Source organism: Eptesicus fuscus, chromosome 19 (assembly GCF_027574615.1).
Source record: "Eptesicus fuscus isolate TK198812 chromosome 19, DD_ASM_mEF_20220401, whole genome shotgun sequence".
Taxonomy (NCBI): domain Eukaryota; kingdom Metazoa; phylum Chordata; class Mammalia; order Chiroptera; family Vespertilionidae; genus Eptesicus; species Eptesicus fuscus.
The window spans coordinates 17,408,679-17,428,714 of NC_072491.1; the positions used below are offsets into that span (position 1 = coordinate 17,408,679).

The 20,036-nt window shown below is 37.1% G+C and overlaps 1 protein-coding gene across 2 annotated transcripts in view; it reads right to left on the reverse strand.

Annotated features, from left to right (window-relative positions):
• The window catches only part of ANGPT1 (angiopoietin 1), a 250,873-nt gene that overhangs the window by 60,028 nt on the left and 170,809 nt on the right, over positions 1–20,036 (reverse strand). The window contains exon 4 of one of the 2 annotated variants that reach the window (XM_008143400.2): positions 17,069–17,298. In XM_008143400.2, the coding sequence (XP_008141622.1) occupies positions 17,069–17,298 (230 nt within the window). Of the gene's footprint in view, positions 1–17,065; positions 17,299–20,036 lie in introns of both variants that reach the window. The other variant, XM_008143399.3, reaches the window with a different exon arrangement.

The following is a 20,036-nucleotide window of genomic DNA, read 5'->3' on the forward strand; positions in this document are numbered from 1 at the left end:
GCAGTAATACATATTTCTGAGGCACAAGTATGAATTATGTAACAGAGCCAAGTGATTGAATTACCGTAAGTACTCAGGAAATGGTAGTTATTATTGTTGTTATTATGGTATTATAATATTATGGTATTATAATATTATTAATGACTAGAGGCCGGTGGCAGGGGGGCATGTAACGGGTCCCTCAGCCTGGCCTGCAACGATGCAAGCTTTCAGCACCTGGCCTGGCCAGAGGCCCTCCGCGGCCAGGCATGGAACACTTGCCTCGTCGCCACAGTGACAAAGCAAGCATTCCACCAGGCCGCTCATGCTGCCTGCTCTCAGCGGCCAACTGGGGGACTCCGGCGGGGCTGAGAGGACTGGGCGCCACCATCTTGTGGCTATGGGCACTGCCATTTTTGTGACGGAGTGAGGGTCAATTAGCATATTCTCTCTTTATTAGATAGGATAACATTACATTATTATTTTCTCTTATGGAAGGATACTAGCAAGCTATGGAAAGCCAACCAGTCTAGTTAATGAAGTGGTGGATGCTATTGTTTCCTACTCTCAAATACAAATATTGTAGCTGACTAAATGCAGGGCAATTACAATTGAGTTGTTACAGGTAGGATTAGAACTGGACTCTCCCTGTGAAAGTTGGCTAATTGGTGTATTTTATTCATTGACTACATCAGGTCATACCATCATTGCTTAAGTCTAAAAAAACCCACCAAACCCAGGTAATCTAATCTTGCTGTATACTGTAAGCTTTATCTGAATAGTTAAGACTTAAGGATTATTTCAGATAAAATGATATTGGAGGTATATACCAATGTTGATTATAGAGGTTTTAATTTCATAATTTAAATTTGCAAGACTATTTTCTTTGTTAAGTACCAGAGAGTTCTGAAATTCCGTGTTATGATTAGCTATTGTAAGATGGACACATAATAAACATTTTCAAACATAGAAAGACAAGAACAAAGATGAATTCACTGAAGATTACAAGTTGTCAGAGTTATGGATACATTTTTGTAGGAGATCTTGAAATTAAAAAAGATTGAAGATGTAAAAAAATAATAATAATTAACACAAATGGAGCCACTTTAAAGTGGAGCCGGAGCTGCCATCCCAGAGGAACTGCCTTGCAGGTCTTACTTCTCCAATCCTTAGAATGTTAAAACGGGGCAAAATTACCTTTAGACTGGACCCACAGTAACACTGTGTCCCAAACACCTGTTTGTAAAGGTAACAAGAAATCAGATACTATGTCTACTGGACCGATGGCTACCCAGGCTGAAAATTAAAAACACTGCTCAGAATTAGCGTCACTATGTTAGCTTATCTGCACCAACAGAAAGGCCTTCCTTCTACTGACATAACTCCCCTTCCCTTTCTCATAAAGTCTCTTTGCTTTGTCTTCTAATCAGAACACGGCTGGGTTTCTGCCTGAACCAATGCTTCCCAAAGAGCTGTTCTTTCTTGATTTCAGATAAACGCCTGTTGCCTCTCACTTTGGCCTTTTACTTTGAGGTAGACAAAGAATGTCTGGTGGAATGCATGGTAAATGACAAAAGGTAGATAGGGAAACCTGATGGAAGAGGATGAAAGAAGCACCAACTGGACAGAACCGGGGAGAGTGATCTGGAGACCTGATAGAGGTGTTCAGCTATCTGTCAGCGTGGTTAGACTTCTTTGTAATAATAAACCGGGTTAAAAGCAGGCATTAAAAAATAGATCTTTGAGCAACAGCCTGCGGACTGAAGGGTCCGGGGTTCAATTCCGGTCAAGGGCACATGTCCAGGTTGTGGGCTTGATCCCCAGTAGGGGGTGCCAATCAATGATTCTCTGTCATCATTGATGTTTCTCTCTCTTCCTCTCCCTTCCACTCTGAAAACAATAAAAACATATTTTAAAAAAATAGATCTTTGCATCTAAAAGTTCCTTCTTTGATCACACACTCTTGTCGTTTCCTCTCCCATTCTTTAATGCTTCATGAGTTTGTCTTTTCTCTAAGTGCAGTCTAGATCCCATCATTACTACCAGTCCCTTCCTAGCCTCCATTTTCTTTTTTCCTAACTTTGATCTCAGCTTTAGAAAGTAAACAACAGTTGAGAAGAGATAACACCTGAATGAGTAAGACATGTAGAAGAGCATATCTGAACTATATATATTTCAAGGGCCTGGTGTGCCAATTCAAAGACTTTACCTACACCGCTATCAGCAAGTAAAATCATTCCTTTCATTTAGTCTTATCTGCACAGCAAAATGTTCACGATCTAAAGACACAAACAGATGCATGTCTGTCTTTCACCGGCCAACATTCAGACAATACGCAACCGGAGACCCCAACTCAAGCAGCTATTGACTTTATCAGGCTCTTCCTTTCATTTGTCCAAACAGTTTCAATCCAGATGGCATATCTGCCACCAGGCTGACTTCAGGGAAGAACCATGAAAGTTGAGGCAGAGGGTCACTTCAATTCAGATGAACCCTCAAGAGAAAACTTCCTGGAATGTAGAATTGATAGTTATGAGTCTCAGCAGACCTAGTAGAAAACACAGATGGCGATTAGCCTTGCTATCAGAGACAATGTAAAAAGCCAAAGCCCTTGAATCCTACTCATTTCCTAATAAGCTGCTATAAAGAAATCGATTCTTCAAGCATTCCTTTTAAATCTTAGATGTGGCTCATCGTTCATATCTCTCCAGTATTTAGCAAACATCAGAATGAATGTAGATCAAGTTGCTGGTTTAAGGATAATCTTTGTGGTACTTTTTGGCCATCATCATCAAGGAGATCATAGTACCAGGAATCGCCATAAATCTGTGATTTTCAATAGGACAGGTCACTGAAGTTCACTGAGCATATGGATGAAAAAACCCCGGCATATCTGACAAGATGAAAACAATCAAATGATTCATTAGATTCTGTATACTTGAGACAGGTGTGCAGGCATTTCATGGAAAGCCCATTTAAAGACACTTTCTAGAATCTTAATTTGTTTGAAAGGACTTTTAGAAGTGGAAGAAGGTAATCCCTTGCATGTCAAGGCTGTGTGAAGATTAAAGGAAGGTTTGCAGGCAATATTCAATATTTCAATATTTTTTGAATAGGTGTGAAGGTGAGAGAGACTTAGCAGTGATTTAATAAATATACAACACACACATATATATAGCAACACAAATACATAAAACCTTTATGCTTCTAAATTAAAAATTTCAAAGTTGATATTTTATCTCATATAAAACACTCGAAGATCATTTACTTGTTGCATTACTATTTTATTTTATTTTTGTAAAAAAAGGCTGTTTACTCTCATTTAAATTACTTATGTGTAACTATTTTGTGGACAATCTGTCAGCTCTTAATTACCCATCATCTTCTTGGTGGAGCTATACGCATGAGCTTAATAAAATCAACTAGCATTAACTGAACATTATTTATGTATGCTCAACTCTGATTTCATGTGCTAAGTATGTTTCATATGCTTCATTTCATTTAATCCTTATAAACACTTTTAGGTAGGTTTGTAAATATATTGCTTTATAAACAAGGAAACTGGGGCTCAAAGATGCTACCTAACTTCACAAATACTTGTAAGGAACTCTTTAACTATGAAGCTGAGAATCTTAACTATTTCCTACTCACTTCTGGAATAAAGTCAAACTGAAATACATCTCCAGTGAGACATCTGTCAGAGTCCCCAGCAATACTTATCTCCACCGACAATGTCACACCCAGGGTCTTGGGTAAATTAGGACAGGTCTCAATTATGAATGGTTACAGGCTCTTGACATGGAAGCAGGCAGTATGGGAGGAGTGACAGGAGGCAGACATGACAAGGAAGAAGATACTAATAAATGTTGAAATGAGGATAGAATAGAGCCACATGTAGCAGAATTATCGGAGAGAGGGGAACTCTCAGCAGAAATGTGAAACAGAACTTCAAAAACTAACAGAGGGGTATAAAGTAAAAGGTCCTTGAGAAGCCATACTGAATTCCATCATGTCCATTCCTTACAAGTTATGCCAACCAGGATTTACCCCGTTATTTCTATATATTATTTTCAGAAGGCTAGTTATTTGGTTTCCTAGCCTCTGGACTATTAGGAGTACAAATTTAGAAGAAAGGCTGGTGTGGGGAGGAGAGAGTAGGCAAGTGTGTGTGTATCTGTGAGTATGTGTTGGTGATCATCTGCTAGAAGCAGGCATGAAAACAAAAACAATTGATAGTAAAAGCTTTTTTGTATGTATGAGGAAAAGACAGTAAAGCTTTAAAAGTAAGCAAAAATAAGAAAGGATAACAGTTCTGGACAAATTATATACTTTTCCAAAGGCATCATGGTATTATGATGCATATTGATTCATGCTGATGATAATGAATTTTAAAAATTTTAAAGCTTTAATTTTATTCAATCTTCTCTTCTCTGAGGAAAAAGCGAAGAGAGAATAAAAGCAATGCAAAAAAATTTATCATCACAATGCTTTTTAATTTTCTTAAAATTTTACTGCTTAAAAAATACATTTGTAATTATCTGGACAATAAATTAACCATTATGTATAATACATATATATGTATAAAATATACATATATACTGTATATCACAATATTGAGACATAGGCCTAAGGTACATAAACTATTAAATCTATATGGACATGCAAACCACCCTATGGCAGACATAGGTGGATTACTAATACAATGGTACCCTTTTTTTAACTGTACAATAATGAAACAGCAAGTAATTCTATATATACTTTAGTTTGATTAGTGTATTTAAATAAATTTTCTAATGCTCCTCTAATGTGAAATTACACATACATATAACTGAATGTGTATTCAATGTGCATTACACTTAAAGCAACTAGAATTTTTTTTTAAATGACTGACATCTGAAAATGGATTTGCAGGCAACCTTTGTTTAATCCAGTAATCATTCATTTTTCACAAAATATATTTCCATGTTTTCCCTTTGGGCACCCAGATGGGCAGTTGGGAGTGCTACATGACCTTGCCATTTGTTCAGAAGGTCATTTCAGGTGTTTCATGTGTGTTAATTTTTCATGTAATGTTTTTTGGAATGACTGGAATATATTGATTTTTAACAAAAGATTTCCTATGCATGTGGGAAAGCTTAAAACATAATAAGGCATGTTTTGTGCCTTATTATGAGACAAATTGATTTCAGCAAGAGTCATTAAAAATGGAATGAAAGTCCTTGGGCAATGCTGTAAACGAAGAAAGTAGTGCCAAATGCTTTTGAAAACTGACACACACACAAAACCTTCACTTTGAAGTTTTAAATAAATAAAGGCTGACTGTCACCATAGGTATGGAACTTTGTTTCCTACTCTCGTGGTGAAATATACTTGAAGAACAGTTCTTAACTACTAGCTGGGGTTCTACATGGAGTCCTGCTCTTAACTTAGGGTGTCCTCTGTCACTTTGAGTAATACAAAACCACAAGAAGATATATATGGAATGGTTGATACAAGTTATAAACTGTGCATGTTTGTCCAGGCCACCAGGAAAATTCCCAAGATGTGTGGCACTTTTCTGCTAAGCAACCAGGCAGAAGTGCTGGGACTGGAACGCAGAGGTCTTGAGTCCTGTTTCTTCTAGACCGTCGTGCCCTGCCCTCCAGGTGACATATGCCATAGCTGTTCTGAGACACTGGTGAGGAGGCCATCTCAAATTAAGTCCTAGCTTTAGGGACATGGGCTGCATTAATTATGACTGAGTTTGGTTTATTTGTGCATTTGTAAGTGTGTACATGAGACCAAAACTGGTAAATCCTTCTATGAGAACCACATCTCCACTTAAAATGAAACCCACGGTTCAAATTCACTGTTCTAAAGGAAATCATGCAGGTTATGAAAACAGAATGCTCAGACCTAAAATAATTATCCTATCTAATAAAAGCCTAATATGCTAAGTGTCAGACTATTTGCTTGACCATATGACCAGTCGCTATGATGTGCAATGACCACCAGAGGTAAGATTCTCTGACCGATAGGTTAGCTTGCTGCTGGGGTCTGGCCCATCGGGACTGGACAAGATGGGCCAGACATGCCCTGGAGCACTCCCGCAGTCCCTCCCAGGCCCCAATCGTGCACTGGTGGGGTACCTCAGCCTGGCATACATCCTCTTGCAACCCGGGACCCCTCAGGGGATGTCGGAGAGCCAATTTCAGCCTGATCCCCACAGGCCAGGCCAAGGGACCCCACTAGTGCATGAATCCGTGCACTGGGCCTCTAGTGAGTACATGAAAGGCCACAATAAAATTAAAAGAGATTTGACTGAATTGGTATCATATTTAATAATTTATCTTCAACATAAACTCATTGAAACAGTAGGTTATTCCTGGTGGGTCAGATATTAACGTGATTTGTTACTGAAGTTGGTCCCACTCCGAATGCGAACACCAAGCCAGTAATAGTAGGAAGAAATTACAGTGTTCTTAGAATTAGTTATGATGCTGGCATCTTTAGTTAAAAATAAATGATGAACTTCCATAGGAAGCTACAAACGTTTTTCATCAATAGTTTTAAAGGTTCTTTGCTACTGACTTTAGACAAACCTTATGTTAAAAAGCAATATCTTGTTTTTATGTAAGGCTATGAAAGCTTAAGAGAAGAAGGCATGGAGTTTGCTCACAGTAATGTTGGAACATCAAGGCAACACTCTTTTTTTGTGGCCTTTCACCCTGGTAGCTGCCAGGCCCAGCTGGAACCAGGAGATATCCCTTTTCAGATAGTCTAGTTTCTTAAGTTGAAACTCTAATTCCAAAAGTGAATTAACCACAAAACTTCAAATCTCCCCCAAAAGATGTGGTTTAGAAATAGTTCATGGGAAAGGTCAAGGACTATATTATTTTTTATTTTGTTATCATTAGTTTGGCTATTCACTATTCACACAATTTTTTTTTCTACAGAAATTACAACTTTTCAAAAGGCAGATAACATGCTCCATCAAATAAAGGAGAAATATACCACTTCCAAAAATAAACAGTCACTTTCCCCTTAAGCCATTGGGTTTTATGAAAGGAAGTGCTAGAAAGTGTGGTTCGTTTTAAGGAAACTGTAAATGTTTAACATATAATTTTCTGTCAAGATAAAGCATTTCCCTCATTAAATGGGAACAAGTGCTCACTGTTGTGTTCAGCAGATGACTTCCTGTATTTTTCTTTCTCTTTCTACCTAATGTTAAATTGTGCATTGCACACAGTCAATGAAAAAAACAAATATTTTACTCAGTCAACGAAATGATATTTTCTATTTTTATCAATGTTTATATGAGTGACAGTCAAAAACTTTTAATTTCCTCCCATTGCCTGTGATGTTTTTAGAGTCATTCTTAACTCAAGGGACTTGCAAGAGGAGTTCAAACTATCTTATCCATTGACTGAATGATTTACTTCACAAAATCAATAGACACTGCACAGGAGGTAAATTCCTTTCAGATGGTAGAATTATTCTGAGAACAGAGCCAAATGTCTCCTCAGCACTGGGAAGGAAGCAAATGCCTCATTTATCCTTTTCAGAAGTCCGGAGGACTGAAAAGAATGATCAAACGTTCCATACCACTGCAATCGGCCTCCGGGAAAGACACTAAACCAAATAATTTGGATCACTTAACTATTTGTAGTATCAGTGATTATGTCTTTCAGATGATGTGAAAGAAGTCTTTAAAATGAACTTCATGAGAAGCTCCTTATGCGTTGAATTTGAACTTCCTACTAGAGGGAATGAAGTATAAAAACATGCTCATGTCTCAGCATTTATTTTTAACTTTCTTTAATCCTCTCTACCTTGTGTGCCTTTCTAGCCCAAACTGTTACCTGTCCTTTCGCATTCAAGTTTCTGGGATGTGATAGATAACATTTCCTGCTTTTCTTCCTCTTACTCATTCTAGTCTTCGACCTACGCCATTGAGCATACACTACAACCAAATTCTCCCTAGAGAAGGTCATCCAGTTCCAAAATTCAGTTCTCAGTCTGTTTTATTTTTAATTGACTTTCTGCTTATTTGCAGTTAAGTAGATCTGACAACATTTTCTATCTGCCATATCACTGCTCACTACTAGGTTTTCTCTGATTCTGTTTACTTTTTGGTCTGTTTTTATCTGTCCCTGAAAGAACTTCCAATTTTCTGTCTTTGATTTTACATTCTTATTATTTTTAAATGGGTTCATGATCTTAGTATGTCAAGCCACTGAAATTGTACATAAATTTGTGTGGGTACTTGCACTAGGTAGGGAAGAAAGGTAGGCTAGTTTTCATCAGATTCTGAAATGGATCTATAAATCTCCAGATGGCTGAGTCATTACACATTTCGATGACTTCATTTGCTGCATGGCTTTACCACCTGTCTTCTCTGAGGACACACCTATCTATAGAGGCAGATTGCTCTCCTGAATTTCAAATTCTGATTTCTCTACCTTTACAGATTTTAATTGTCCCACAGTTACCTCAGTCAATGTGCCCAAACTAAGCTCATTATCTTTCCTCCTTAAACTTGTTGCTTTTCACACATTGCTGATTTTAAGGATATCATCAACATCCCCTCAGTTACTCAAACCCAAAACTTGGAAGTTATGTTTAACTCTACTTCTGATAAGTCATTATTTCTTACTAGACGCCCGATGCACGAAGATTCGTGCAGAATGGGCCTTCCTTACCCTGCTGCTGGCACAGCCTTTCCTCCTTCCCACGCTGCCCAGAGTCCTGGAGCGGCTGGGGCATTGCGAAAAGCCATGGCAACAACGCAAGTGTCCCACCCCTGGCCACTGGGCACCTGTGTATGCAAATTAACTTACCATCTTTGTTGAGTTAATTTGCATACTCACTCCTGATTGGCTGGTGAATGTCACAAAGGTATGGTCAATTTGCATTTTTCTTTTATTAGTGTAGATTTCTCTTTTATTAGTGTAGATCAGTGATGGCGAACCTATGACACACGTGTCAGCACTGACACGCATAGCCATTTCTGATGACACACGGCCGCATGCTGAGGATGAAACATTTGCTGCTCCTGAGGATGAAACATTTGTGACTAGAGTCTTAGAGTTAGTTTTTTTCCTCAAAGTGACACACTACCTGAGTTATGCTCAGTTTTTTGGCAAAGTTTGACACACCAAGCTCAAAAGGTTGCCCATCACTGGTGTAGATTGATTCTAATTCTCCTTTGCTCACAAATTCCCCCTCCACCTGCCTTTCCATTTGGCCCTATTTGATACTGACCTTATAATTTCTCTCCTAGGAGACCCTTTTGAGAATCTGATGAAAACCACCAACTCTACCTTTTCTCCCCAGCGGAGCTCTGCATATACACTGCCTTCTTCATTTTGAAGACTTAGTCATTATCTCCCCATGAAAGCCACTCTGCCTATGTTTGAATCGTGGATCAATCTTTTCCAGCCATGCATCCTCACATAAACTGCTCAAGTTCTCTGTCAAATTTATAAAATTGGACCAACCATAGTAGTTTCCTCAGACTGTTGGTGTGAGGACAAACTAAATTAATAATACACAAAGCTTAAGCAATGCCTGAATCATAACAAACATTTGACAAAATCTGCAAGAAGACTCCTCATTGATGAGAGTGTGCCCTCGGTCCTTCTGTCTCTGCCATGATTTTAATGTTCTTCCAGTATGTTTTGCTAGTGCCCTGGCATCCTGGCCTCACTTCTAGCAAACAGTTACAGAGAATATAACTGTTTACCTGTCTTTCTTCCCTCCCAACTAGTTTCCCTGTAACCAAAGACTGAATTACATCTTTCCTCTCTTCCCAGTATTCTGAACAGTATCTGGTATATTATAGGAACTCAGAAAATATTTGTGAAATAAAAATGGATGAACACCCTTATCCCCAGAAGGAAATCTGATACAGAACATTCATTGCATAACTATTTTTTGAATGAATGGATAAATTTATGAATCATATCTTGGTATAGCAGGAGTAAGCTCCAAGCTGATTTGGACAGTAAGATAATTGTTGCACATAATTTTATGATGGAGCCTAAATACCATTTTCTTTCAAAATTTTTTCCTTCCTTTTTTATGCTTTGCTAGTAATTAAATTCATGATCACATAATATGATGTTTCCCTTGTGTGTGTTCAACATATGTGATGATATTTTAATCACCTATGGACATAGATGACTGGTGAATGTTTGATAGTCATTATCTTCCCCCAAAGAAGTCCAAACTTCGTTTCCATGTCATTATCAGTGTGAACTATTTAATTCCCACATTAACTGTGAGTTGCCAAAAGCATGAAGCAATCAGCTAAGCTTTGACGCTATGGTAACATTGAGAGCAATAGACAATATTTCTTTAATGGGTAATGTTCCTAAGAATAAATGTGAGCAAATGTTGGCAGTCAAAGGTTAGACAGAAATAAATGTGTTACCCGAAGTCTTGCAAAGCAGATGCAATTCAGTTTGAAATGACTGTTTGCCTAAGACACCACTATTGTTGCTTGAAACAAGAAGAAGAAAGTTTGGTGAACTATTTCAGAAAAAGTGTATATTAACTGTACTTAGCTTAAATGTATCTCATGATAAAGATGTTTTGGTAGGAGAAATTCTATGAAACTAAACAAAAATACTCCCTATACACAAAGATAGATTTACAGTTCCTGCACTGAACACATGTCCAGGGAAAGGATAAACTTCTAGCCAACACTTCTAGGCATGCTTTTATCATATAACTTTAGTGAGTTATAAGCACTTCAGCAAGCATAAAAATAAAAACAATTACAATTTTTTGAGCATTTACAGTCACACATCGCTTAACAACAGGAATATATTCTGTAAAATGCATCTTCCAGAGATTTTATCCTTGTGTGAACATCATAGAGTGCACTTATACAAACCTAGATGGGAATGCCTACTTACACACACAAGCTAGATGGTATAGCCTATTGCTCCCAGGCTACAAACCTGTACAGCATGTTGCTGGACTGAATACGGTAGGCAATTGCAACACAATGGTAAGTATTCGTGTATCTAAACATATCTGAGCATAGAAAAGGAACAGTAAAAATATGGTATAGAAGCTTTAAAATGGGACACTTGTTCAGGGCACTTACCATGAATGGAGTGCGTATGACTGGAAGGTGCTCTGGTGAGTCGGTGAGTGGTGAGGGAATGTGAAGGCCTCGGACGTTACTATGCTCTGCTGTGGACTTTATAAACTGTGTACACTTAGGCTACACTAAATTTATTTAAAAAAATACTTTTCCTTCTTCAATAATAAGCTAACCTTAACTTGCTATAAGTTTTTTACTTTATAAACTTTGGAATTTTTCTTAACTTTTCAACTCTTTTGTAGTAACACTGAGCTGAAAACACAAACACATTGTACAGCTGCACAAAAGTATTTCTTTCTTTATACTCTTATTCTATAAGATTTTTCTATTTTTTTTAACATGTTTATTTTTTAACTTTTAAACTTTTTTTGTTAAAAACTAAAACACAGGCACACCGAGGTCTATACATGGTCAGAATCATCGACATCACTCACTGTCTTCTACCTCCACATCTTGTCCCACTGGAAGGCCTTCAGGGTCAGTGACGTGCATGGAGCTGTCACCTCCTGTGATAACCATGCCTTCCTCTGGAACGCCTCCTGAAGGACCTGCCTGAGGCTCTTCTTGAAGAGGTGCCACTCTTTTCAGAAATAAGTCTATGGCAGTGGTCGGCAAACTCATTAGTCAACAGAGCCAAATATCAGCAGTACAACGATTGAAATTTCTTCTGAGAGCCCAATTTTTTTAAACTTAAACTTCTTCTAACGCCACTTCTTCAAAATAGACTCGCCCAGGCCGTGGTATTTTGTGGAAGAGCCACACTCAAGGGGCCAAAGAGCTGCATGTGGCTCATGAGCCGCAGTTTGCCGACCACGGGTCTATGGTAGTTTGCTTGATTTGTTTTGTTTTTCTCATCATAGATTTGCTTGTAAACAGATAACGTACCATGAACATTCCTCTCTATTAATAAAATCATTTCGGTGCTAGGGTCTGTCTTTTCAAACTTTTTAAGAAGCTTATTGTGCTCTGCAAAAGCTTCTGCAAAAACCTTTCACTGCGAATTTTGGGGGTTCTTCTATTTCTTCTCCTGCAGTTTCCCTTTTCTCTTGTGTCTCCTTCAGCCACTGCATTTCAGATCCAGTTCCTAAAACTCCTCATTAACCAGTTCCTCTGGATCCACCTCTAGGAGATCCTTGATGCCATCCTAATCCACACCCAGGATGAAGTGTCTGCCATCCCAATCACAGCCTTGTTGATTTTTGCAATCTTTTAATCCATGGCAAATCCTTTCAAGTCATGAATGAACCTTTTCGGTGTCTTTTTCCACATGCCATTCATACTCTTTGGTGACATCACCCCAGGCCCAAGCAAGGATCTTGATGCAGTCATAAATGTAGTAATCCTTCCACAATTGCGTCTGTGTCTTCCTCAGTTGCAACAATAGCTTAGGCAAAGGTTCTCCTTTAAAGCTGCCATAATTCCTTGATCCATTGGTTGGATCAAAGAGGTGGCGTGTAGAGGGATAACAAAACCACTTTGATAGTGGGATAAAGATCCTCAATAAGAGAAAAATGTCTGGAAATATTATCAACAATAAGCACAATCCTAAACAGTATGTTATTCCACAAACTGTACTTTCCATTTTACTAGCATAGCAATCCAGGAGGACAGCCTGGAGGAAGGACTGGGTCATGTAAGACTTCTTATCCTCCTATAGCACACTGGCAATATGTGCTTATTGATATGCTTGAAGGCCCTGGGTTCTTACTGTGCCTAATCAAAAGGGTGTCGTTTTGTAGCCTGCAACATTGTTCCCAAGCAAGACGGTTATCATGTCCTTAAAAACCTTGAAACCGGGTATTGGCCTGGCTTCTTTATGAATAAAAGTCTTTTATACATCCATTTTCAGAACAGGGAAGTTTCACCCATATTGAATATTTGCTCTGGCAAGTAATTTTCCTCCACAGTCAGCTTATCTGGAGTTTCCAAACATTCTTCAGCTGCCTTCACATCAGCACTCGCAGACTCACCACTCACTTGCACATTATTTAATAAATAATGATTCTTGAGTGGTTCAAACTACCCAGAGCTAGGAGTAAATTCAATATCATAGTCAGGTCCAACCTCTTCTTTCGACAATCTTTTTGCTTTGGCTGTGATCATCATGGAGCTTAAAGAGACATGCTTCTGTGTCTAGTCTCCAATCCAGATCATTAGAAGTTTCTCCATGTCTCATACAGGCCCTTCTTGAATTTTTAATAGTCTTGTTGCCTTCAATGAAGTAGATCCTTTGACAACTTCTGTCATTTTATTCTTGTTCTTGGAGATTGTAGATATGGTAGAATCAGACATGCCTAACTGGTGAGCATTACCCATAGTTGATTTTCCACTTTTGTAATCCTTATTCACTATTAATTTCATTTCTATGTCAATCACTCAATGTGGCCTCTTAATGGCAACATGAGCAGTAGATTTTGATGCTTAGAGGTTATGATGAATCAAACAACATGAGATCAAATCAAGCACAAAAGAAAACAATACAATCAGGAGACCCCATAAACATTAGATGTATGAGGCTACTGCCAGTATAAACCAACATACTATTTTATAGCAAACTTTTTATAAGTAAAAAGAGTACATTCTAAAATAACAATTAAAAATATAGTATAGTAAATACATATGCCTGTACCACAGTCATTTGTTAATCATTATCAAGTATTCTATCATGTACATAATTACATGTGGTATACTTTATATGACCAGCATCACCACAAACATGAATATTGTGTTGCACTATGATGTTGCAATGGCTACAACATCACTAGGCAGTAGGAATATTTTAGCTCCATTATGACCACAGTCATATATGTGGTCCATTGTTGACTGAAACATCATTATGCAGCACATAACTACACCATAGTTAGGCACTACTTACGGATAGGCAGTGTTTATATAAACCTCTTCTAATTCTTATTACAAACTCATCAGTTGTGTGTTATGATCCCATTTTAGAGATAAGAAAACTGAGGTTAAAAGAAGGTGCTTAGATGATACTAGTCTGGCATTCTAGAGCATTGTATTCAGATATTTTCCATGAAAAAAATTTACTTATAGATAGCACTTAATAAATTTGTATTTAATTGAATCTTGTCACTTGGAGGGGAAGAAAGGAACTACAGATTAATAAGTCTCTTTGCTTTTATATGCAGTATCTAATATAATACTTTCCCTATCACTGTGAAATAGACCAATTTTACTGACTTTATAAATGATGAAACGGTTTCATAATAGTTAAATTAGTTGCCAAGGACAGAAAAAACTCCAAAAAAACTTCCCTTGCCTTGTATTACATTCAGGCTGTCTCCATAAATAACTGAGTCAGGTTGGAACTAGAGGACCCTTAGGGTCAATTAAAATTTTTGGCTTTTTGGATTAAAACACAGTTCATGATGTTTTTGGAAAAACTTTCAAAAGCCTACTCTTCAAATTTTAAAAATACACATTTTGGAAAATTGATGCATTTATTGTGATGTAATGATTTAGACACACTTTAATATATTTAAATTTAAAAACAGAATATTTACATATAATCTTTTGATAAATAATAAATCCATTTGATAAATGAATTTTTTGTCATAAAAGTAGGGAAAGGTTTTACTTATGTGTTTAGAATTAGAATAAAATAAAAGTTAATTTTAGTAACTGATATTTAGCCAGCATTATGCTATTAGTCATTTAAAATTTAAAATTTACCATAACTAAAGATAATGGTGCCAGTGAAAATAATGATATATAAAGAATTAAAATCTTGGTGGAAGCCTTAGTGAGAATCACTTTCCATTTTGTCTCTTATGAGTCTTTAAATAACCAAATATTTAGTTAGAATACTTAATTGTGGGATTTAAAAAAAGATTAACAAGAAACAAATAAAATCTGTGATTATGAGAATTAGAAAATAGGGCAATAGGCTTACATTAAGATCACAAGTCCTGTAGCTAAATCAGAATTTATTTTAGAATTTTATCATTAAAAAGAAAATAAATATTTAGAGGCCTGAAGTATTAGATGATTTCTGTCTCTATTATTATATTTTTAATATGTTATATCACAGAATAGACACAGCTATTTTTCTCAGACCCTGAGTAGATGTTATTTATTTTAGGATTGTATCATTAAAAAGAAAATAAATATTTAGAGGTCTGAAGTATTAGATGATTTCTGTCTCTATTATTATATTTTTAATGTGTTACATCATAGAATAGACACGGTTACTTTCCTCAGACCCTGAGCATCTATCAGAAGTGCCATCATAACTGTTCAATAAATGTTTCTCAAATTGAACAGATGTTTGGCTGCCTGATGTTGCATCCAAACTCCAAACCTAGCCAGGAATTTTAATTTTGAAGTCATCCCCCAGCTTCTAAAAGTTTAAAGTCACATTTATTAGACAAATACTCAGAGAAGAAGTAAAGTTATGATAAGTAGGCAGACATATGAGCTCTGTGAGAATCACCAGGGCCTGATATTTCTAACATCATGAAAAAAACAGAACTACTTAACTCCATGTGCTTTAAGTCTCAGGATGATAAGAAAAATATGTTTTCAATCTTTCCCCAAATGTATTCAGTTCAATATGAGAATAGATATGTCTCATATTAATACTTAATTTCTAAATACTCATGAGCTCTATTAAAATTCCCTGGCAAAATCCTACCATGCTTTCCTTCCAGTGGGCTCTCACTCAAGGTTTTGGCAGGCTCGGACTCATTAGCAGGTTTTTCCTTCCCAGTCTCATTTCTGAGCACACCCTCACGGAGCTCTGGGAACTCACTGTTTAAAGATATTCTTTACAGAGAGTGGAAAAGGTACGTGTTGACTATCTAAAGGAGATATAACTCAAGGTAATGGAGTATAATAGAGAAATGTGAAAAGTCTTTAAAACAAGATCACAATATATAGAGTTATCCTCTGCATCCATATCTATGCACAAAAGTATGGAATTGAGCTAATTTTTCATAGAGCTGAAGTCCACTATTAAATTAAAGGAGCCCCCACTTTGTGTCTAGTGCATATGCACACTGAACCATTACATGAGTGGTCCCCTAAGCCATAGCTTCATAACAATCATAACTTTCAGATGTAAGTGGTGTTCTCTTTCACTCATCACCGTTTACCATTCCAACCACTCTGGGAAAGGCTGATTAGCAAGCAAAACTTCAGAAGATGACCTTAAGCTCCAAACTTTGAAGAGCTCTTCTGAGGCTCAGGAGAGGTTCTGCTTGAAGTGGATAAGTACACACAGCCACTGAGTCAATAATTGTTGGGTGGATGGATGGACAAAGGGATGGATGAGACATGGGCTTGCAATATTTCCAACGGTTAAATAGCTCCAGATATTCTAATGATATTGAAATTTTTTATTTCCACTGTCAGAAAGACACCCCAGAATAAATACGCCGAGATGCCCTGGTTAGGTCTTTTCCATACACAACTAAGCATTAGTGATACAGATTTTATAAAATGTTAATAAAAACTTTTAGTAACATAAATTCTTGTCCCCTCATAATAGTTTTTAGGAACATCTAAATCTCCCTTTCTTTATAGGCAACTCTCCCCCTCATCCACAAAATAATTAATATTAGCTTTAAAATGGGAATCCTCCTGAAACTCTCCCTGTCACTGTTACCTAATATTTAACACTGGCTAATTTCTGTAGTATATAATTGTCTAACACCCCAACACCAAATATTTGTCTGTGACAGTGTCATAAATTTTATCTAAGGCTAAAAAAGACCAAGAGAGAAAGAAGGAACTAGAAAGTTCTTTTAGAAAGATATCATGAATTCAAAAAGTCAAGCTTATGAAAACTTGCTCTGAAGTTAAAAATATGAGAACATTGTCAGTGCAAACTTTGTAAGATGCTTCTAAAAATAAAGTTCTTTTGCTGCTTTTACACAACAATCAATGCAACACAGAAAGTTATATTGAATATGTACTTGCTCCATATAAAATAACGTATTTAGTACCCCAAAGTGAGAAAGAAATTCTTACCACCTTCTTTAGTGAACAGGTTGACGAGGTTATGCACTGTGTCTGTCAGCTCCAGCTGCTGCTTCTGAAGGACACTGTTGTTGGTGGTTGCTCTATTCAGCTGCTTCCCAAGTTCCTGGATTATATATGTTTGCCGAGTAACCAAGGTTTGGAGAGTCTCCTTCTCTTCCCTTAAGGTGTCCAACTCTTCCTTGTGCTTTCCCTCCAATTCTGAGATTTTATGTTCTAATAAACTACAAGGAAATGAAGAAAAGATTTAGTTTTAAAAATGCTATACAAAAAATTGTGATTCCCACTAGTGCCTGAGTTTATCTACACTAATAAAAGAGTAAGATGCAAACTGACCGTACCTTTGCGACGCCCACCAGCCAATCAGGAGTGAGTATGCAAATTAACCCAACAAAGATGGTGGGTTAATCTGCATATGCAGGCGCCGAGTGGATGCAGGCATTCCACACCACCCCAGTCGCTCTGGGCCTCTGGGCAGCGTGGGAAGGCAGAAAGGCAGCTCCAGGCTGGAGTGAAAAGGCGGCTCTGGCCGAAGTGAAGGTGGTGCCGGCAGCCAGGGGAAGGAAGGCCCATTCTTGCACAAATCTTTGTGCACTGGGCCTCTAGTTTAGTTATAAATCTTAATTAGATTTTTCACTATAGAAATATTTTGTGAGAGATTCACAACATGCATATCTGTATATTAAATATATAATAGAATTGACATGTCAAATGAAGAATTCTTAGACCAATTGTTGTCAGAGTAATTTTTGTTTCCTAACTATAATTTATATCCTAGGGTTTATCTTATATCCAGGGTAGCCGACTTGGACCCAAACAATTACAGTCTGGACCAGCTGTATGTAGTTTGACTTTCATTAAGGCAGTAGTTCTAATAAGAGAGAGAAAAAGTTCAGGAAAAAGTATGAACAAAACATATAAACTATTTTTTACTTACTTTGCTTCATTCATTTGGGATTCTTAAAACATTAACAGTGATTAAATCTCACAACAGTTCTGTGGGCTCAGGGAAGAGTATATCCAGGCAGAAACCACGTGACCAGAGAATAAGCTATGTAAAATCACAATGAGTTAGATTGCTTGGGATTTTTGATACCTGCTCCACTATCAACTTCCTTTATCTTTCAACCTAAGGTTCACAATGAGCCCTAAAAACACCACAAATTTCAAAACCACCACATAAATGGTTCCAAAAAGAAAGACCACCAGCTGGTGGCCTGGTCTTACAAAAGGACCTGAGATGTTTTGCTCAGGGCGATGCAGTCTTCCACCGAGAACCTTTTCTTGGGCTCTTCAGAGGATAACCCCCTTGCAGATTGCACATTAAAATGACAGTGAATGCAGAAGCACTCCTGGACCCTAGCAACTGACTGGAAATGAAAAGCATTTACAGTTTATAGAGTGTATAATGTACTGGTATTCCTTAGAGGAAAAGCCTTATTCCATTTTCTCAGTTCTGTTTTCAGAAGGTTCCACCAGTTGTTAGTTTACAAGGTGTTATTCAAATGTAACATACCAGACTGGGCACTTAATTTACCTTGGAGAAATATAGCACTGAATCATTTCTATAAGTTTTCATAAAAGGGACACTAGGGAGTGTTTTAAATTTAATACTTAAATAATAAAACAGAGCATGTTTGAAGAGCCGAATTTTCCAACTCCATGTACTGGGAGATGAGCTGGAAGGTCTGATGAACTTTCACACAGATTAAGTGTGAAGATGAGAACTGCTCATGGGCATTCTAGATCTTTGCCAGCAAATCTGTCCTTGAAGAGGATGCGGCCCAGAATGTGGCAGGAAAGGGGCCTGTTGAACCAAGGCTGAAAAACACCTGGATGCTTCTGAGTATAAGACCCTATTAATTTACAGCACCTTTGGTACCCTTCCCAGATTCCCAGATGAAAATTTTGCATTGAGACCTGGGAAGGGCAGCTCTGTGACTTGTGCAAGAAAAGCAAAGCCAGGCCTCTATTCTGAGTTGCATTCCTTCTACAGAACAACAGTGAAAGGTGCTCAACCCTGACTGAGCCTTAAGCAAATTCGATATAGTGATTTGGGGAAAATGTGATGATCATTAATATCTTTTTAAATGTTCTTTTGGAAATGAAAAATTTAGGCAAGGAAATCAGAGTAAGATGAAAGACCATATCTCTGAGGAGTAGGTACGATCCAGAGCCTTTTAGCATTTTCTTCTGTGTCAATACTTGCTGCTGGAGAACTTGGTGGTTGAAAAACAAAACAAACAAAAAATATTTCTAATGGCTAAGTGATTAGTGTATGTCTGCGGATGTCAGAAGAGGTTTTCTTTGTGCCCATTAATATTTGGCCTTCAGATCTGAGAATTAACCAAAATTCACACTCAGTTTATTTTTAAAAATTATTTTCATTTCTCCTAAGACAATAAGATATAAGATGTCCATAATATAGAGTCAATTGACTTATAAGAAAATTGTCTTTTAAATTCAGAAGTTATAGTATACTACCAAGAAACCTCAGAATTAACTATTAAAATGATGATACTCTAAAAATCAAAATGTGAATGCTATAGTCATATAATACTACATAAAAATTCTAAATTACTATTTTGTTCCTGAAGTAAGATGAGCATTGGCCTTTTAGTCTTCCTACTCAGTAGGTAACATTCTGGTTTGGAAAATAACATGCTATAGTTATAACTTGTATTTATTACTCTCTAAGTGCCAATAGTGCTCTCAGCACTATGCAAAATGTAAAATGACATTATTATTCCTATTCTAAGGGTTTATTTTTAGAGAGAAAACCTCAAATAAAGCAACAGATGATATAAGAAACTTCAATTTCAGACATAATATATAAAAAACATTTGCACCAATGTTTTTCCACTTCCTACTTTGGATGCATTTCTTGCTCATCAAGAGGACATACGAAGATGGCCACTATCTGAGATGTCAAGAAAGGAGTTTTGTTTGTTTTGTTTTTCAG